Here is a 22053-nt window from a genome sequence, read left to right on the forward strand (position 1 = left end):
TAGATCTGAGGATGCTGGGGAGAATTCTCAAGATAGCATAAAAGCATGGGAGAATTTCCCATACTGACTGTTAGCAACATGTCTGGGGGACAATGTCCCAATTTCTCTCAATTTTGAAGTCCTTTTTATACATTTTGGAGGCTGGTGCTTCAAGAACCAATGAGATATTGTTATGGGAATATTGTAATTTTCCCAGACTTCAAAGGGACTTGTAAGGTATGAGATCAGATTAGATGTCTGTTCTCAAGCATATACTTTTTAACCTTGATGTCACAAATTGATGGATGGCATTAAAACCTTTCATATCAACAACACCTTTCTCATAACATTTCCAAGTTTCACACATATGTCTGCTCATTGTCTGTCTAATAAGTCAAAACATCTTTAATATTAAAGTTATATAGCATTTTCATTATACTTCTAAGCAAAGGAATATCTAAAAAAAATCGTCTAGGCATCTAGGGCAGAAAAGCCGAATGCGAAAGGTGTTTCATTTTTTCTTTTGTACTATTATCTCTTGGCTCCCGTCCTAGACGTCAGCTGTTCACTGAGCCAATTCGTTTTGTGGTTACACAGCTGTTTCTACTGTCCCAGACTTCTGTTAGTTACATAGACTAAACAGGACTAGAGGACTAGAACTGGATGAAAAGCCTTAATATGTCAATACCTGAAACTAATATATTGAAAACTACAACAAACTTAACGGCAGAAGTTTAGTTCCATTACATGCTGGAAGAGCGATTGTGCCAAAGGCGTGATCATGGTCCTCCAGGATGCTGCTTACTGATGGCTGAAACCAACAACAAAAGGGGGAAAAAAGATTGTGGATCAGGTGGTGATGGAACAACTCCTGCAGAGCCTTCTGCCCAGAGCTCACCATTGGTTACCCTGCAGCCAGCCAGAAGGGTTCAAAGAGACAGCAGTCCTGTGAGAAAAACTTTTGGCTGCCGAGCCCCAGGACCCTTCAAAGAAGGGCAGCCAATCTGAAGGCTGGGGACTAGCAGGCTCACCACGAGGGAGGCCTGATGCGGCAAGGACTGGACAGGCCGAGTGGGGCCCCGCCCTCCAGGACTGAGAATGATTCTCTGGTGGAAACGTCCAACAACCAGAGGATGAGCATCACTCCCAAGTGTCGGAACCACTCCACCCAAGGCCCATTTATTCATGGAAGGTTTTGCATTGGATTTGTCACTCTATTGATGCACATTTCCCCCATCTGAATTCTCAAAACTCTGCATGGCGGCTTATTGTTGAGTTTTGAGAATATGGATGGGGGGAAAGTGCATCTAAACAGTGGCAAATCCAATGCAAAACCTTCCATGAATAAATAGCCAAGAAAATGACATCAAAAGACAGCAAAGAGACCAGCGCATAAGGCCCTTTTATCAGAGAGACAATGTGCTGATGGAGTGCGATGCAGGGTGGGAGACCATCATGCAAGTAGCATATAGAACTCCCCAGTCCCCTCTGCTGGTGATAACTGTTGCAGTTGCCAGGAGTCAGATTTTGGCACTACTAGATAGTGGAAGCTCCAAATCAATTATTTGTATCCAGCTGTTGCTGGCTGACCTTTCTGTCTGCCGGGTGTTGTCCATCTCCTGCTTCCACCGCCACACAGAGCAGTGCTGAGTAGTCCATGTTCCCATAACCTATCACGGCCAGACAAAGGAGGTGGAGCTTCCACTGGTTTAATTTCTGCCCTTCCAGGTGCTCCTTGGATGTAATGTTAGGAGACAAGTGCAAACAATAATTTGCACTTCTGAAAATTGTGGGAAACTATGGGTTGTGCTGCAGGCAAACTGAAAATAAAGCTGTATGAGCGAAGAAAGGAGAGGAGGGAATGCATGAACCCAGGTAATCTCATTTTTAAAATGGGATGGGGATGCAAATTATAAATAAGGTAGGACAAATACAGTAATTGCACCTTACCACATAAAACTCAACAAAAAGAATTAAAGATTGTAAACGCGAGTGGGCTTGCTCTCTTGCATTACTGGGGTGGCCTGTTTCATTATGTTGATCATTTCAGAGTGGTTATGCATCTGTCTAGCTCATTGTAAAGGTTACTTTTCTGGAAAAGGAGTTTATGGTATTAAAGTCAAGCATGTAACAGAGTGGTGAACATAGAATGGTATATAGAATGACAGGTAAAGTACTGAAAATTAAACAAGTATAATGCACAGAGCTTTTTTTGTTATACAAAGACTGACTTCCTTGGAATTAGGAAAAATGAAAAAGAAAGAGTACTATTTCACGGCAAATGTTTTGGCTTACTGACAAGAAAGGGAGAATCACTTTGATATACTTTCTATTATCTCTGTTAGCGGAAATGGGAACACCATTTTGTGCATTCTGTTGCTAGTAATATATCTATCTTACTGTCAAAATGTGAAAGGGTAATTTTAGAGAAATTGTTTGGCACATAGGAGCTCTGTGAAGTACAATGCAGATATCTGTTCCTAATTAGATTACTTTGACTTTGAAACTTTTTCTGATAAAAGAAATGTGAATTTTATCCTGTTTTCCCTTCTGGTTTAATGTATGCTATCAAATACATAAGGAAGACTGCCAGTTTCCAGTATAAGTATTTGAAATCTTTACATGCCACCTTTCAGCCATATAACAAACCTCAAAGACAGCTTACAATAAGAGGTAAAAGGCTCTGAAATTATTCAAATCTTCACCAACAATTTGGCCTTGAAAAGTACGTTGCTGTACTGGCAAAGGTGAAAAATGTGTGAGAAAAAAAATCAGATTTCAAGATCTTTCAGGCTACCCAATCTTCTGTGACATTTCAATAACTGTATCCTTTCATTCTTCTTTCAGGCCACTGTGCAGGCACATTATTGGGACTCTGCAACTGTACTTCATAATGTACTCTTATAAAAGCTATATAACAAATGCCTCTCTTTGGGGAGTGGCGCCTTCTCACAGAGCACATGATTGGTGAGCCACTCTGGAAATTCCACTCACACAACCATGTATTAAAGCTCCTGACTGTTTGTTATGCTCTCTGAACCTTCCTACCAGTGGTATATACAAGAGCTGTTCTAATAGACAACAGGGTCATGAAATATGTGTGCAAATGGGAAGAGTGGCTCTTGGTCCTTCTTTACCTATTTTGTTATCTGTGGCAATGGTGCATTTGACATCGAAGCATGCTAGTAGTCATCCATTATGAGGATGAGGCAACAATTTAGCAGATTCTATTAGTAAACAGGGAGAGGTAGCTCCTGAGAGGCCGCTTGGGCTTACCTGCCTGAACCTGATCTTTACAAAGTGGGTTAGCTGTCAGTAGATGACTTTTCCTTAACCAGCAACACCAAGTGCCCACCGTACTATGACAAAACCTGACATGATCATGGGTTACCAGCGGATTCTTGAAGCTTTTTCTGCAGGGCACACAACATTGCCTTTGTTCTTTTGGTCAGAGACCTGTTATAGGATTGGGGCAAAATCCTACACTCAGATGTTCTCTCACTGAAGCTAACAGCTTGGCAAATCAGTTCCTCCAGGAAGTCTCTTCACAACTTGAGGAGGAACTTATGAACACCATAAAACCCTCTGTATGCTGTTCCTATGCCTCTGAGTGGAAATACTTTTGTACCTTTGCCAGATCCCCACTTTGGGATTCTTTATTATGCTCCACCTCTGCAGTCCTGTAGTATTTCCTACACTTGAATTTCCAAAGTCCAACAGTGCAGTTTTAAGCAGAGCTACACTCTTTTAAGTATGTTGAAGTCAATGGACTTATAATCATGTAACTGCTTAAGACTGCACTGATAGCTGCCTGGTGGGTTGCATGGAAAGAGACTATTTATGCAGCTGATCCTCCCCTTCATGGGCACTATCTGTTTTCCCTTCCTTCATTCTCTATCTCTATTTCCCATTCCAATGTTGTACATCTAGTTGATGGTCACAGAGCTTATGAAGCATTCCTTTGAACCATTAGTAGCACGTATATCTGTCTTTTGCCTCTAAAGACTTTAAAACAACACTATTTATAGCATGCTTTTCTCCCCAGTGGAAACTCAAAGTGGCTTACAACGTTTTTCTCCCCTCATTTTATCATCAGAGCAACAGCCCTATGCGATAGGTTATTCTGAGAAAGAATGGCTGGCCCAAGGTCACCCAGCGAGCATTCATTGCACAGCAGGAATTCAAACCTGGTTCTCCCAGACACTAGTCTGACAGTAATCACCACATTTAATTTCTGCTGTCAATCACAACTGGGTGATGACAACTGTCAATCACAACTGTCAATCACAACTGCCTTATTCAAACAAGACTCATGCCTGTTCATTTGCAATGGAGGAATAGGCAAAGGCCAGTAGGCATTCCCACAAGGTTTTAACCATTTGTTAGTGTCTGCTGCTAGACTTTGGTATGAGCAAGCATGTCATCCATTACATCTTCATCCTTTGGCAGAGGTGTTTGAGCCCTCTCTACAATATCACATTCTCATCCTTTGGCAGAGGTGTTGCCATACCTGCTTGTGCAATCTACTTTTGTGAAGTAATGTGCCTTACTGGTCCAAACTAGAATGGATGCCCTTTCAGCAGAGCGGTGGTCAACTCTGTTATACTAATCTGATCTGTTCCCACTTTCAGGTCAGTAAGCTTGCTATTCTCCCAATAATGTGCCTTCACAGAGACAAAAAAGAATAAGTTCCTTACCTGTAACTGACCTTCAGCTGGTCATCTTTGGAGTAACACTTCCTGCCTTCCCCACAACAAGTGCACTCTTGAACCTACTGAATAGTTCTAGGGAAGAACTGATCAGGAAGATATTACTTCACCCCTCAAGTCATGGATGTTAGTGCAATTTCTCTCAAATTGACTTTGGCCAACCTCCATGTTTCTTTTAGCTTAGCTCTAGAAGCTCACTTTGCATAAGCACAGTGCCAGTTATGTGCCTGCACAGATGGCTACTTGAAAAATATCAGAAGAAGGTAAGTAAACTGCTCTTCATCATCATGGCTTCTGTGAAGTCCCACATGGGACTGTGCATGTGCAGGTCAGCCACAGATAGGAGTTCTCCATCTTTCTAGAGCTTCCCAAGATGCTGGATCGCTCTTCCCGTTTCAGTCCAGAGAGGACTGGACATGTGACAGGAGATGGGGGAGCTGTCCTCCCTCAGTATTCTCTTCATCACCATAAGAAGAGCTCATCTTCTCTAAGCATTCCTTCATCGTTCTTGTGAGTTCAGTGGAGTCCTTTTTTTTCTATTTCCCTGGAAAAGAGGATGGCTCTCTTAAAATTTTTTGCAGACTATGGAGCCAAAATGGCACTGATGACCACACGTCCTATTTGTTCTGCATGGGGGAGTCACATAATACCACAGCTTGTGAAATATGCTGCCAATTCACCCCAAAGCCAGGTACAAAAGTGCCATGCGCTTAAAGGCCACCCTCTGGGAGAAAGTGCTGGGGCCCCCACAAATAGAGCCTGAAAAGCACCAGCCACATCCTATGAAAAGGACCTGAACACCATCCTTAGTGTCAGTGCCCTCATCATCAGGAGGGGGAGGAGTATTCTAGCAGCTTGGAAAGCTCTAGAAAGCTGGAGAACTCCTCTCTTCAGCTGGCCTGTGTGTGTGCAGTCGCATGGGGGCCTGCACAGAAGACCACTCAAACAACAGTTACAGGTAAGTGAAATCCTGTTTTCCTTTCCAACACCCCAGTGTGACATCAGAGCAGATCAGCTAATAGAATTAGAAGAGGTAAGGCAGGAACAAAGTAGCCAAGAGTTTGAAGACCAATTGCACATTGACTTAGATTCAGTCCTGAAAAGATGTGATCAGAACAGACTTAAAATGTGAAGAGAATGGAATTACTCCTGAACACTACGAGAGAGAGGAACATACACATTCATTTATTAGGCAAAAGCAGCCAGACTGAAGAACCAGAGATCTTGAGGTTGGAGCATGATGCCTGTTTGTGACATAAATGCTGTCAAAGGGACTATGTAGACACAGTCCATCCTATGGAGGTCTTGTACTGTTCATCATTGCCTTTTATTCCTGTAGTGAACGGAAAGGAACTGAAAGACCTAAAAATACCACAAATGATTAGATCATATGTTTCTTTTGTAAACTAAAACAAAGAGACGGTAAGATATTTTAAAAAGCTGTAGTGTGTTCTATATGGTCGCTTCCAAAAGGCAAAACAAAAAAGCAACCGTCATGCAGGGTTCCCAGTGCACTTTCAGAGTGGGAAATGCTGTTCACTGGGGTTTTTGGAATACAGCCCTGGGGGGTAAATGTGAAGTTTGAAATTTGCTCTACTCGCTCTTAGTTCTTATAGCATTGAAATGGAAGAAACTAGTTGTCTGTATATCTCAATAATTTCCATAAAAAATGCAGTGTCTGCATCAGTAAGTGTCCCTAATTAGGAACCTGTGCTTTGTGTCACTATGGAAGTCAAATTTAATTGGCAGTGTTCTGAAGCTGGAATTCCACAAGGTGTTTCCACTTATCTGTGTTAATGAATTCAGACAAGTTCCTGACAAGTTGCAGTCTTTAAGGTGTTCAACTAAGAGGTCTTTTCAGGATCTGAGCTAATGGAAGCCTCTCTTGTCCCCTTCAATTTTTCAGTGCTGTCAGCTGCCCATACTCCGAGTTGAACCTGAACAAAGAACATATCCTTCCAGATCGTTTGAGTGGTGAGATGCCTCTAAATAATCCACCAGGGCATTGGAACAGAAAGACAGAAGTAACTGAAAGATCAACCTCTCCTGTATATGAGTAATTATGACCACAGCAAAATTACATTTCTGCTTTATTATATAGCTCTCAGTGTCTGAAGGCTTAGATATAAGTGCCGTGCACTGTCAATTGCTGGGGAATATTAGCAACTCATGGGCCAGTGATGGCTTACATGCAAATTCTGTTGAATTACTGGGATGCCCTTCCAAGGCTGGGATCCAGATTGCTGCTCCAGGCATTATCAGTGGCTTAGACATTCCCAGTGCTTTTTTTTTTCTTTTTCTTTTTAATGTTGAGCTGCACACCCCTGTGTCATACCAGAAAACATCTTTGGAACTCTGTGATTTCAGAAGTTTTTAACATGTGCCGTATGAGGGATTCATAGTATATCGTCATAACATCCCCAATATTAAGTGGTTATAATAACATGTAACTAGAGGCGAATCATTCTGTATGGAAAAGTTAATTATATGCAGTTGATATCTCACAGTAGTGTTTGGATTACTGAACATTTCTAATTAAGAAGCAATTCAATCTCTTGAAACCTATTCCAAATTATTTTTCTTTAATTAGAGTGTCTAAAAGCTTATTTTTAAATATTTGTGTCTCACTGGAAAGCAGAACAAAATAATCAGAAATAAGCACACTGGTTTCTTTTATAGTTAAGGGAGGTCTGTATATCAATGGGAAGAAGGAAATTCTCATTTTCATTCTTCATTGGGGCCAAGCCCAGCAACAACCACCAGGCAACTTGCTGCCCTGTGACTTGCATGACTCACCCAGGCCAGCTGCTTGCTACTGTTCAACAGCAGTCACCCCACAATTGCCAGTGTAGTGGAGTCATTAGAGTTTCATGGAGACCCAGGTTCAAATACCCATTTTGTTGTGGAAGCTCACTAGGTGAGTTTGGGCCAGGCACACATACTCAGCCTAACCTACCTCATAGGGTTATTGTGAGAATAAAATGGAAGCATGGAGAATGATGTAAGTTGCTTTGAGTCCCTGTTGTAGAGAAAGGTGAGATATAAATGAAATAAATAAATAATATAGCTGAAGGGGGGCAGATAAAAGGTGGGTGGGTGGGAAGGAAGGAAACACAGAAAGGTGAGGATATGGGGGCTGCCAGGAGGAGGGAAAGAGGAAATAGTGTGGGGAGGGGATACAGAGGAAAGTGAGATACCCCCACGTACCCTTGCAGATTCCCCTTTGCACAAGTGGGCTGGTATGGTGCAATTTGGTAAGAGTTTTCCTGAGGAGAGGCTGCAAGTGGGAAAGGAGTGCATCTCCTCTAAACGTTTACTCAGTTTGTTTTATTGTTGAAGGTGAAGCCCCCATGAGTCAGCTTTCCATTCAGGTTGTGCATCAACTTGTTTGTTGGCCTTTTTGGCTTTTCCCAAGTATTCTTAGAAGCCATTCTAGTACATGTATGGGCTTTCAAAATAGCAAGGAGAAAGCACAATTGTTAGCAGGAAGTAGTGGCAGCAAACATAGGCTTGGAATGCCTTCCTCTCTTTTTGCTTAATGTATTTGAGAGGGGTAGTTGGAAAGAGTACTGACTGACAATGCCTACCCTTGTCCTTTTAATGGACTTTATGATGTGTCAGACATTTACCCAAAAGGGATAGCGAATGCCAAACTACATGTTTTGTGAAAGACCCCCTTCTCTCTACCTAACAAATATACCTTTGACCAAAGAACGGTACACTCCTTCGATCTGGGATGGCTGTCCTGTTCCACCAAGCATGCAGCTTCGGGAGAGACGCACATGGAGCAGTAAGGGAGGTAAAGGACACCCACCTAGCCAGCCAGATCAGCCGAATCAGCCCTGGAGATCAATAGGGTGACAGATGTCGCAGCCAGATCGCCCTCACATCCGTATCAAACAAATATAGCTGCAGGAGAGTTGTCAGTTTATTCACAGCAGCCCTGAGTTGTGGTGGTGGTGAGATTTAAAACCATTTGAGGGTCATCTTTGTAAGAGTTACATCTTTATAACAGCTCAGCCTCCCATTGCTTCTGTAGGAGGAGCAATGCACAGTAAATGAGAGCTTTTCCAGTTCCTATGGGAGGTTCTACCAGTCTGTGTCCTGCCTATGCTGTAGTGTCAGGCAGACTTCTCAGAGCCCTGCTTTTTATTTTTATTTTGTTACTAGGTCTTAGCAGCTGCTTTCTCTTTTATTTTACTCCCCCCCCACACACACACACCATTTTACTCAGTTAGAGAAGGGAACTGACATTATGCCAAAGGGCATTAAAAAGAATATCACTTTTGCTGCTACCACACAGCTTGTCTCAACTCACGCAGAAGCCAAATGACAATAGCCCTTCTGGAATACATTTGTAGAATCACCACTTGAGAATCACCTCCTCCTTTGTGAGTTTGGGAACTTTTGCTTTGGCTGTGTCGTGATGCAGGCGAGGAGCGAGGGCTGTAAGTTGTAAGCGTAGTCTGGGGAACAGTCCAAGGTCATTCACAGTGAAGGCAGAGTCCGAGATATCAATACAGGCAAGGGAAGTCCAAGGTGTTAGTCAGAGCCAGTCCAAGAAGTCAGGGTACCAGGAATCCAAAGGATAGCAGGGAAACAAGGCCGGTACACCAGGAGGTTGGTGACAAGTTGCTTGCACAACAGCCAAGCCTAACTGATGGCTTAAATCCCTTCCCCTGCTGCTGTAGCAGAGCCAGCTGATGCGGCTGAGTTCACAGGTGGTGCTTCAGCCCTGCTCTTCCTCATCACTACTACTGGGGAGGTTCCTGTGTAAAGCCTTCAGCCTAGCACTCTGCCGTCTCTGCTGCATTGCCAGATGAACCTGTTTTCTTTTCTGCTCCAGTGGCCTTGGCGAGGCCTCTGGAGACACTGCATGTTGCAAGGTGTCAGGTCCAAGTGGAGTCCTTGATCTGGCAGGCTGCAGGCATGGCGAGTCATCTCCTGACTTTGGCTGATCCTCTATTCTGGCCTCTACTTCCTCTTCGTCAGAGGAGGTCTCTGCAGGCTGACTCATGACAGGCTGAAGTGGCTTCAGGAGGAAGGTTCTCCACCTGCATATCTCACAAGGATACTCAATTCCACCAGTGGTGAATGAAATAGTAACATTTACTGGGGTTCAAAATATTGTCGAAGGCTTTCACGGTCAGAGTTCATTGGTTCTCGTAGGTTATCCGGGCTGTGTAACCGTGGTCTTGGTATTTTCTTTCCTGACGTTTCGCCAGCAGCTGTGGCCGGCATCTTCAGAGTAACACTGAAGGACAATCACAGATCAATCTTTATTGTTAACAGTCAAAGGCCAGCATATATACAAATTACAATTGTTATAAAAAGAGAAAAACTGTATAAAATCAAAAACTTAAAAACCCTGATTGAATAAATAAGCTAAGGATAACTATATAGCTGTCATAAGTGAATTTGCGAACCTCAGCTACAAAATAAGTACTGTGTATATAAGACCATTAATCCGCCTCCTTACTTGTGAGTTTGTTTCTTTTCTTAATGGCTAAAAAGAAGAATTTTATTATTGCATGGGATATGGCAGTATCCCTATCCTCAAGCAATAGTTTGACCGTGGCTAACTCTGTACACCCCAGCGAAAAGTTCAGATGCTTCAAACGCGAAAGCATAGGGGAAATAGTATTTGTTTTGATTTCATCATAGAATTCACAGTGCAGCACTATATGTGTGATTGATTTGACTGCATTGGCTGAATATGGGCAACACCATTACTTCATAGGCAGATGTTGAAATCTTCCATATAAAATGGCAGAAGGTAGGGCATCAAAGCGGGCTCTGGAAAAGCCCATCTATATTTGGCATGAGTAATATTCGATAAACAGGGGGATGCAGTTTTTCTCTCTTTTTTTCTTTTTTTAAATAATTTTTTTATTATTTTTCAAAATTATTAAACCCAAAGTTCATGAGTTAGTATAAACAAAGAATAAAATATAAAATGCAATAGAAAACATTGTTAAGTATGATCAAAAATATATTGACTTCCCCTACACCTCTCTCCATCTATTGATTAATTAGTAATCTCTTTTGCATAAACTTCTAATCCTAATATTATTACTAATACCTATCAATCTCTTTGGCATTTATATTCTTTAAAGAGAGAATGATTAATGATTAATACAATCATAAAAAAGAATAAAAGAAAAAAATAGTAAATCTCACTAATAATAAATGCATTAGAACAATAGGAAACATTGTTTTCATTAAAAATTAATTATTTAGTAAACCCTCCATTTCTCCCAAACATTCATTTTAATACAAATTATATTTCTAGTATATTGATATCTTATTTCATTTTCATTAAAACCAAGCCTGTAGCAGTCTCTGACATGATTATGGTATCTTATGAACATGTGCAGAATTAATTCCATATAGAGCTTAAACACATCATACACATACAGAGGTTTGTGTAATGTATAATGAAAGTCTGTGTCATGCTGACAGGCTAAGCTCTGTGTCGGGCTGACTGACTACTCTCAAGGTTAGCTCTATCAAAGCTAACTACTAAAGTTACTCTGGCTTTGTCCTTGAAGGGGCAGTGTAAAAGTCACCTTTCTGACTCAGCTGCCAGATGTCAGAATCTTAAATGGCCTTTTCAAGGTCTTAAGATATCTTAATGTACTAAGAGTGCATTAATAGTTGAACTTGTGCTTAAAGTATAGCCTAAAGGCATTATAAGTTCTCTCAGGATAAGAGTAACAAGCTTTCTTGCCTTTTGTAATCTGCCCAAGGCTGTCAGTTACTAAAAGATGTTACAAAGTGACAAATGTAAACAATAATTGTGTTTCATGAGTTATATAGTTAAACGTTGTGCTACAGGTTTCTAAGTAGTCTCATTTAATGCGTATAGTCCTAACGAAGAGGATGGTATAGAAATTAAATATGTAACTTGATCATGTAACTCAGAAATGAGTATTTATACTTTAGGCACAGAGGACTGAAAGAGAAGGAAATCCATATAAGGACAGAAGACAGGAAAAGAAACCACTAAGCTCCTGGTATTGGATAAGAAAGGGAAAATAAAAGTACCCTTTTGAGGGCTAAGGAAGAGGGGAAAGGAACAATCTTCACTCTTAATGGGTCTAGAAATAGTATAAATACCAGCCACAGTCCAGCTTGCATTTTAGAATGCTATGACTGGCAGACTGCAGCTGTCTGATGTAGCACTTCTCCATCTCAAAAGGCTTGAGATGTAAAACATTGAAACTCTGATCCTTGCGTGGACAGAAGTTCTCAGATATCTTGAAATATCAAGATCTGGATATTTCAACATATCTTACTTACAGTCTTCTTGTGAGACTGCTCTATTCCTAGAAGAGGATAGAGACCCTTAGAATTCCTATTCTTTGAATGGGAATCTAAGTGCAGAGATCTTTCCATGTATTGGAACACTGAGAGTCCATCAGATTTATGGATTCTTACAAACTAAGCCTATTTGGCTTACCAATGCTAAGAAGCATCCTGAATACAGGGCTAATAGCTAGACCTCTGGGATTGTGTCAGAACGTCCTCTACTTAATTGAGGGACTTCTGAACCTCCTCAGAGCAAGAGACCAGAGAAGTTCCTGAAGGGAAAGGAGATTCTCTGTACTCTGTGAGATATGCACAATGCACATACACAGATTGGCACAGTCAAAGAGACTGTAAACAGCTTTAAGCTAACACATAGTATTTATATATTCAGCATTGCTGTCTAAAACTAGAAAGAGCATGCATAGCATGTACATATACAATGCCTGATCTTAATGATGATCAGTTAAGAATATTAATAGAAGTCTTTAAAGGACTCCAGGTGACACAGATGACACAGCAAGGTATAGTGTGTCTTCTGTACAGAAATGTTATGATGTTTTGAATGATTTAAGTTAGGATGTTTCTAACCAAATCTTTCTCTAAAGAATTAACCATATTTTGACAGGATTTCTGTAACCTTATATTCTGAATGAAGGTGCATTGCACTAAGGATACTTTATGAGTATATTCTGACTAAGATACTCCTTTATGGAGGCATAGAGAATGTGAATGATTACTTGCTACATAAACATGTTTAAGACTAATGATGTCTATCCTTATATGATATTTTAAGGCTTTGCAACCAAAAAGCATATATTGTATAATGTAAATAAATGTGTTTTTTATATATACTTCTACTCTTGTCCATTATTATAAATTTATTGGCGTGTTCAAGAGATGTCCTAGAAGCAATAACAAGTTTCTAGGAACCGTTGATTCCGGTCTAGTGGTGTCTCGCTGAATAAGATAACTCCATTTCTCAGTAAATGGTACATTCTAAGAGTGTAGGCACTTAACGGCCCGAACCGCGACAAGCCTTTTAACCAATTCCTGTTTAATCCCTTCCAAAAGACAAGCCAGACTCTTTTAAATCAGTTCCTTTGTCCGGAATTTCCAGCATTTTTTTCTTTTCTTCATTAAGAGCATCCTTGGAAGTTGTTGGTAAGATTTCTTCTGCTGGTGAATGATCTTCATAGTAGATCTGTGTTGCAGTTTCTTCCATCTCAAAGTCAATAAAGGAGATCCCCATAGCTCCAGTTTTTCTACCCTTTAAGTCCTCCAAGCTGGTGTTAAAAAGTTCCTCAGGCAGATTATAAAAACAAAGATCTAAGTCGCTCACATTCAGATCCATTGTTGCCTTCCTGGACTATTGCAGTTTGTTTGTTGTCATTCTCCATTTCCTTTGCAAGGTTCTTCTGTTCTTTGTCTTTCTTGTCGTCTGAAGAACCCTCTGATCTCACCTCCGACCTCATTGTGATGATTTGAATTTTTATATCTTTAAGGTCATCGAAGATAAAATCTAGTTTTTGGTTCATCAAAGCAGAAAATTGATCCAGCTGTTTAGTCAAACGTTCCATGGTTGCTACTTCTGAAAGTTGAGACTTAGTTGGTAAAGTCCCGACAAAGACCAGTGTTATAAATAGCAGAGAGGTGCTGCAGGAATCAGTGTCGTAAACCTTCCGTCTTCCTTTTGTTCAGGAACTTGGGAGGTATTTGCCAGTTGCACGATGATGCCACACTTCCGATTCCAAGTTCTCTGCTACTCTCGCGATGATAGATTATTTCCAGGAAGGCGTGGCAGGAAGACTTAGTGTAGTTAGAAAGACGACACCTCACAATGTGGGGGGATTACTCCTCCTCCCTCCTCTATATGTCATAGTTTCTGATTGGTAGCAGAGACGTCTTTCAAAAAATCTTAGTTGTTGTGTCTTCCCACCGATCAAATTGATAAGATTCCTGCCGATTTATCTGATCTTTTCTTGTTTTCAAAGAGTCATTTAAACATTAAGTGGGGAGAGACAGATTCGGCAAATGTATTTAGCAATCTCCCGGTGCTTCCAGATCCAGGTAAAACAAAAGAGTTCTTTTAACTTACTCAGATTTTAGGAGAGTAGGTATTCTTGCTTCTGTGTAGTTGCTTAGATGGTGATAGATAGGGGAGATCTGAGCCTAATTCCAAAGAGATATTTTCGGCAGTGTTTCCCCCTCAGGCCGGCGGGACCTCTTCCAGGATTCCGAGAGTTGTCTGAAGACTCTCTCAGCAAAACTGGGGGTCAGACTGCTCTTGAAGGCAGCAGGGGTGTTCCTGTTCCTCTGTCCACTAATTAGAACCGGGGTGAGGTGCAAAAATTTGCCCCCAAATTCAAACGTTTCTTGGTTCTCTCGGGAGCCCCCGAGAAACGTGGCGCTCAGATCAGCGTCCCTAGCGGAAGTTAGGGGGATGCAGTTTTTCTTGACCATGGTTTGGCAGTAAAGGCAACTTGGTTTGACTTTCAATATCTAAGAGCCACTCCAAAGCTGACACAGAAAGAATAATTTTAGGAGAACTATAACATCCAATTCAGTAACAAATATGTATATATGCATCTGCATGTAACATTTTAAAAATTTTATTCATGTAACTCTGGGTGTTGTGGGTTTTACATTGTGCATGGTTTTAATCTGGACATTGTTATGGTCTGTGACTAAAACATTAATAAATTGGATTTCATCTAAGAGCCGCTGTTGGACCAGTGATTTTGCTTTCCTCAGCCCCATCTCCAGAACATGTTCTGGGTCTAACCCGACCGTATATAGTTTATTTATTATTCTGGATGACCATTTTGGGTATAGGGTCGCTGCAAATAATTGAAGCCCATTATGGTTTAAGTGAGTTCTCAACCAATAGTTGATGGTGGTCAGCCATGTTTTTGTCTCTACCTTGCATAACCCAGCCTCGTGTCTGAGAACCACATTAGATGTACATTTGGGCACTTTAAAAAGAGCTCTAAGAAACCCCGACTGGACCTTCCTCATTGCCTTGTAGTTACTAACTGTACCTAATTGGACCCCATAAGTAAGTCGAGCTAAGGATTCAGCCGAATAAAGTTTTATAGCTGCTTGTATATGGATATGATCACCGATGTCCCGCATAAGGTGTAGTTTGGCCCTGAAGCTACCTTGAAGCATCCATTAGCAAGTCTAAACAATTCACTCTAGTAGCAGTGCTTATACGGATTCTCATTTTCTTGTTTACCACAGAGACCTCAAAGGTAATTTCTTCACATGAGATTTTATGTCCAGTTGTGTTTTTGAATTCATGCTGCATACATCAGTAGAATAGTATTGTTTTAATTAATATGCTAGAAGAGGTAAATCAAACTCAGATGAGTTGAAGGGGAGTAATCTGATACAACCATAATTCTGTATTTGAACTACACCCATCTTGATAGAAATGGGAGACCTTGACCATGAACTCCAGTGTGCTATTCTTCTATATGCAAAATCCCTTCGCCAGTACACCTGCCTCTCACCACCTTCCACTGCTTGGTCTTCAAAATCTTTTTGCATGCCAGAACAATTGGTCTCCTCTCTATCCTGCCAGACTAAATATTCCAGTTAATGCTCCTCTTTTTTTCTACTGACCAAAGGCAAATAACATCCTTTTCCCTTGACTATACATGCTGTAAATTTTCCACAATTCTTGATGGCTAATGCAAATGTATGGGAGGTTAGGCTTATGCTGTGGCATGCAATAGAAGCAATTGGTGGAACAATCTCTTTATCCTTCTAAGGACATTGCTTTCTAGTCCTGAAGAGAGTTCAGTAATTTTAATGGGTGGCAATAAGCCACTGCCGATTCTCTAGAGCTAATATGATTTGTCACTTGCTGATGTTACAACACATCTGGAAATAAATAAATAATAAAAAATTGCACCAGACACTTGTGTGAGCAAATTACCATGCGGAAAGACTTGTGATTGGTGCTATTCATTTACATCTAGCCACACAGGATATAAGGTTTATAAATTCCTGATATAATACCTTGTAAAGTGCATTTCTGGATGTGTTTTTAATAATCATGTTTTATATAATTTGACCACTGAGGAAGGCCCAAGAGGCCGAAACGTGTATGGTCTATTGGTAATTTATATTTTTTGTAACTGTTTATACTAGTGGTTTTATATGTAGCCTGTATTCCAAGCCCAGTGATTTAATCCATTTTATTGTGTACACCTAATATATATATTACTTTATCAGAATTTTTAGTTTCCAGCTCAGCCCTTAGGTTCCCTGTACTTTTTTGGCTGCATTCTTTTCCCCCTTTTTTGGTTGTCTTATGTTTTACAGCCCTGGGTTAGATCTTCTGTGTGAAGATAACAAGACTTGTTTATGTAGACATTATAAAAATTGATATTCAATGAATTAAAGGTGATGTTTTTATATTCCTTAGGGAATGCCATACAGCTAAGGAATTTGTTAAGAAGACTGAGTGTGAAGGAAGGAAGATGGAAAGCACAGAGTCCTGTCTAAATGAAACCAAAGGTAAATTTAGCAGTGTAAGCTTTTCCAAATGTCACACATTCAGTTTAGTGTTTATGGAATACTTTGCCCAGTAAAATCTGAGTTAGGCTATAGCGCAGCTATAGGATTAGAGCTCAGCGATAATTTCTGCTAAGGGACTGAGGAGGGGTGGATTTTCACCAGTTCCGCCCTTCAGATATATGATTCTCTCCTCACACTGTTTCCAGGGGACCGCTGTCCTTCAGAAGCAGTATTTTGGGGGAGATTGGTGGACTGGAATGGGATGAGGGAGGCTGGAATTTCATTGGGATCGAGGTTATAATATATGTCTATATTAAATCTTGAGATATGAAAAGAGCTAGTGTGTTGTAGTGTTTAATATGTGACTAGTTGAGCAAGGCACCACATTCCTTTCAGTTAGTACATGGCATTCAAAATAGTGACGGCGAGGCAGCTGCAGTGAGATTATCTCCTCCGATAAAACCTGAATAAGAACTATTCAGTTATCTAGCTGTATGAAGCCAGCTGAATTGGGAATAAGTTGCTCTGATAAAACAAGAGAGCTGGCTTAGTATCAGGTGTTTATACAGTGCTGTTTCTCTTCCACTAGTTGCTGAGAGGGTTGTGCATAGTATTTTATGGAGAAAGGAGATAGTGTCTGCTGTAGACAAAGCACATCAATGCTGTAAAGTTTTTACGGGAGGACTCAGTTTATTATTTATTATCAAAATAACCATTGAATGTGACTAGTTCAGGGGAGACTGGAATGCAATGAGTTATTTTGCAGAGAAAATTAAGAGAGGATTGTGCCCTGAGTTTCTTGGAGAAAGGGCAAGGTAGAAATCAAATCACTCTATCTAATAACCAGTTAGCTGGCCCTTGTGTGGATGACAAAAGCAGCTTGGGGGAGGGAGCAGTCTACATTTTCAGGGAAGTTGCTAAATATGCAGACATTTATGACTTCATAAATTAACCAAAAGAATAAAAATAACCCAAACAATGCCCTGATGAGGGCTAGCAATTGTCCAGAAGGGTCAAAATTTTGAGATTAGCTGGATGTCAGTTAAAAGAGTAGGAGAGAGAAATTAGCCTGTTTAAGCCCTTGGGAGCTTATTAAGGTTGAGGTTTTAAGGTTGAGGTTTTGGAGGTGGGATGGAACTTCTAGATTGCATTTTATGCACAGACATACATATCACAATTCCTTGTGAACACCTATCTTATACTAAATATTATGAAACATCACAGTAAATAAATAATACATTATATTGACAAAAGGCAGCCTAAGAGCAGCCAGAGAACCCTTCTGCACCCATTGTGCTTGTGGTTGCAGATATTTGGTTTGGAGCTGGAAAAAAACCCTTGACCAAAGTTGATTGGATGCATGGAATATGTTTGTAACTCTGAGTCTGGACTGAATGTGTTACTGAAAGGGTTTTGTGCCTTAAGGGAGACTTCTGAGAAGAAGAGAGAATTGCTGGTCAGCTGAGAAGAAAGTTCTCAGGGGAAAGAGAATAAAGCTCTGTGAGGAAAAGCAGGAATGAATAGTCACTTGAGCACTGATTCTCAAACTGCGATGCAAGACACCTGGAGAGTGAACGTAAAGTTCCAGGAAGGAACAGGATCCTGCAACAAGCAGAGCTTGAGATGCCTCCTCATTTAGAATGAGATGCCCAGTTTAGAATTGCAGCCATCAAATTGCTGGGCCAAGGTCCTTAGTCTTGTTGAACCTGCAGACCCTCCAGGAATTTTGAGCAACAGTATTTATTAATTTATTTAGAAAATTTATATGTCACCAGTCCAGAGACCTTTTTGAGGCAACTTTCAGCTAAAACAATACAACAAAGCAATTGTTAGGTGCCACCCCAAAGTGGCTACTATGAGGGTCTGTAACTTCCCTCCATTTTTAAATAAAAATTGATTAAATGTCAACAGGCAGAGAATGGGGAAGGAAGGAATGTGAAAGGTGATAAAAGAAAGAGTAGAAAAGAAGAGTGAACAGGGTGGAGGACAAAGAGAAGAAAGGAACTTGAAGCCAGGAGACAGTGAAGCTGTCTGGAAGGATCAGGAAGTGGGCTCCAGGAAACATCTTCAGAAGTGCTATGCTAACTGGAAGCTGCGGAGAGTCAAGAAACACAATGAAGTTTCTGACACCGTGAAATACTTTAAAAAAGTAGTGCTACAGGAGCAATATAGAACTGCACTAGTTTCTTTAGCTTTTATTTTTCTCTTAAATATACAGAGAAGCTAGCTGACGTTTAGGCATCCCTGACATTAAACAAATGGATTACCAAGAGAGAATAAATAAATGAAACAGTAAAGCTAAAAAAAGTATTTTAAAATGCACAGAGGCTTTTCAAAGATTTTGCTCACCTTTTATTACTTCTATGATTTTAAGCCATAGTGTATATTTTAATACGTTAGTGTGAAATTAGCTAACTGTAATTTAAAGTTTCTAATAAAATACCAAGTTTAAAAGTGATTGTGCATTTGGACAGGAAATGGAGTCAGTACAGTTTAATTGCTTTAAAAATGTTACTGATATGAATACATTATACCAACTAAGTATATTAAATGTGTATTGATATAAGTTTTATTGGTAGTGGCTGTGTTTCATTCATTAAATGTGTGGTTTTGTTTGTTTTGCAGACAATAAGGAACCCAGTAATCAGAGGTTCCATCCTCAGCCAGTCATTTTGTCTTCCAAATTGTCAATCCCAGGCTTGCCATTATGGTGGGAACAACAGAGTAAGCTCCTTCCTAGCGTCGCTGGAATCCCTGCCAGTAAAGTTTCCAAGTGGAGCACAGATGAGGTATGTTTACTTAAGCAGAGATCCCATGCTAGATTTTAATCTGAGTTCCTCCTTTTTACTAGTTTGTTCTCATAAACAGGTAGTTTCAGAATTTCAAAACTTTTATTTCTGAGATATACAAAGAAGAGCAGGTACAGCCAGATGATGTTTAAAAAATTCTTCGCAAAGAGTCAGAGGTTCCACATTAACACTGAACAAAGAGATATTTTGGATGCACATATGCAGTTGGAAGAGATAAAGCAGTCAAGGATATGAAAACTGGAAAAGCTCCTGACCCATGTGGGTTTTGTAATTAATTTCATTCCATGTGTTCTGAAGAACTGGCATTGTTTGTACTAGTGCTATAAAAAAACCTAATGAATAAAGCCTGGCTCTCTTTCTTTCCCCCCCTGTTCTTAGACCGAGGTCTTGAACAATAAAACCATAAAACTTAAATAAGACCCATCTCTAAAAACACCTCCCTTCATCTCTTCTCGGCTCAGAGGGACAAAGGGCATCTTCAAGATGGGTGTTTCCTTTTCCTCTTAGCTCAGGAGGCAGGAGTTAATATTTAAATTTTTCCTTGACTTCTGAGGGTAAACGCCCCCTAAAGCCAGTTCTATTTCCTGCCTTTATCGGGAGAGCAGCCTTTCGCAGCTCTCAGCTTTAAGGAAAATGAAACCTTTATTCTTGCCTTTCTTAACTATTACTATCCTATCTCTAAAATTTCTTACCTATATTGCTATTTTTTCATATATCTCCTCTTCTCTGTCCTTAGTAGATAAAGGACAAATTAATCAGGAAGATTCTTCCCGCCAAAACAAGATGGCGGATCGGCAAGAAGTCGACTATATAGCGTCAGCCGATTTAGATCCTAGCCTACTAAAGGCCATGCCGGATCCTAACGAACGCTCCACCAATCTATTGACTCGAGGGTCAAAAATAAAAAGAAAACCGGCACAAGTGGCGGAGGCGGCGGCAAGCGCAAAAGGGTCATCTCTGCCGGTGGCAAGCGCGCTAAACGTCTCGTAGACACTGCCCGACTTGCAGGCGCGCCAAAACGAAGCGGATGAGCTCCCGCTACGGTTAGCGCCGCGGGGAATACAGCGGCTCTTGCCGCTCCTCCTCCTCAACAAATGCAAAGTGAAAATCAGCAGGCTGGTGGCTCGCCTTTGCCTCTTAACGCTTTGTCCTCTGGCGGCTCGCTTTTAGCACAAGGACGTGAAGCTTCGACGGAGACATCAGCTTCCGTAGGATTCCCCCCCCTTTTACAAGAAGGCGGGTTAGCCTTCCTTAGAGCAGAGCTCTCGGCTCTTATTAAGGACGCCTTCACAGAAGGCTTGAGAGCAGCCCAACTACCTCCTCCGGCAATATATTCACCTCCCTCTCCAGCCACGCAAACCCAGGCATTGAAGGACTATGCGTCCTTGGGTGCACACCCAAAGCAAACTTGTGCTGGCAATACTTACTTTGGGGACGGTAGATGGCCCACGAAGGCGGCCCTTAAAGACACCTCAGGACAACAAGTTATGTAAGGGGAGGAGGGAGATGACTCAATACCTTCAAGTGACGAGAAAGCTGAAAGAGAGGAGGGCGAGTTCAGTTCCGATGGGGAGGACATAATTGAACAGCCAAAACAGTCTAGAGTTTTTAATGCTGAGGAATTTCCTCTACTACTATCTAAAACTCTAGCAGCCATTGATCTTTCTGATGACACTGATACTTCAAACACTCAAAGAAAAAAGGGGATGAAAGAATTCTTTCATATGCATGACATTCCAGACAAAGTGATACCTGTACCGGAATATTTTATATCTCTCATAAAGTCAGAATGGGACAAGCCGATGGCTTCAAAACAGTTCCCAATAACATCAAAGAAATTTTACAATCTAGATCAGGTCACTTCTGAGATGCTCAAGGTGCCCCCGGTGGAAGCACCAGTAACTACACTACACACCTCAAACACAGTCACAGAAGAAGGCCAGGCATTGATCAGAGATCCTGCCGATCGAAAGGCAGAGCTGGCCTGTAAAAAATCACACAAGGCTTCCGCCTTGGCTATCAAGGCCTCAATTACATGCGCTCTGTTCTCGAGAGCAGCAATTATCTGGGCCAGAAAGTTAACCCAAATTATTCCACAGGAAGAAAGACAGGCCTGTGAAGGTGTCTCTAGAATCCTAAGGGCTGTGTCCTTCCTGGCCGACTCTACCTTAGACACCATGGCTTATGCGGCTAGAGCCCTGGCTACGTCAGCAGCGGCTAGAAGAGCCCTATGGCTGTGCCCCTGGCAGGTAGAGCACAGATCAAAATCAGTTCTGATGGGTTACCCTTATCAGGGAAAGCGCTTGTTTGGAGAGAAATTGGATACCATCTTAGTGGAGACTAAGGATAAAAAGCAAGCCTTACCCAAGTGTCTTCACAAAGATTTTTAAGAGCTCCTCCAACTCCGCCTCCTTTCGATCATACCATACCCTACAAAAATTTAGACCTTACCACTGTAGAAACCAATGGGGCCAATATAACCAATGGCACCAAAACCGTCATTCCTTTCGGAGAGGAGGTAGATTCAATAGGAATTCAAAGTTCTCCTCATTCCAAAGTGATAAGGGGAACAAAACCGACCAACAATCCAAACAGTGACGCCGACCTACAGCCTGTGGGGGGCAGGATCAGTCATTTTCTACCACAATGGCCAACCCCCCATGTAGACCTGTGGGTACAAACATAATAGCTCAGGCATATCAAATAGAGTTCTCTCACAT

The 22053-nt window shown here is 41.1% G+C and overlaps 1 protein-coding gene across 1 annotated transcript in view; it reads left to right on the forward strand.

Moving 5' to 3' along the window:
* The window catches only part of L3MBTL3 (L3MBTL histone methyl-lysine binding protein 3), a 137474-nt gene that overhangs the window by 108808 nt on the left and 6613 nt on the right, over positions 1-22053 (forward strand). The window contains exons 16-18 of the mRNA XM_056856280.1: positions 6595-6744; positions 16432-16523; positions 19149-19312. Coding sequence (XP_056712258.1) covers positions 6595-6744; positions 16432-16523; positions 19149-19312 — 406 coding nt within the window. The remainder of the gene's footprint in view (positions 1-6594; positions 6745-16431; positions 16524-19148; positions 19313-22053) is intronic.

Source organism: Euleptes europaea, chromosome 10, assembly GCF_029931775.1.
Source record: "Euleptes europaea isolate rEulEur1 chromosome 10, rEulEur1.hap1, whole genome shotgun sequence".
Taxonomy (NCBI): Eukaryota; Metazoa; Chordata; class Lepidosauria; order Squamata; family Sphaerodactylidae; genus Euleptes; species Euleptes europaea.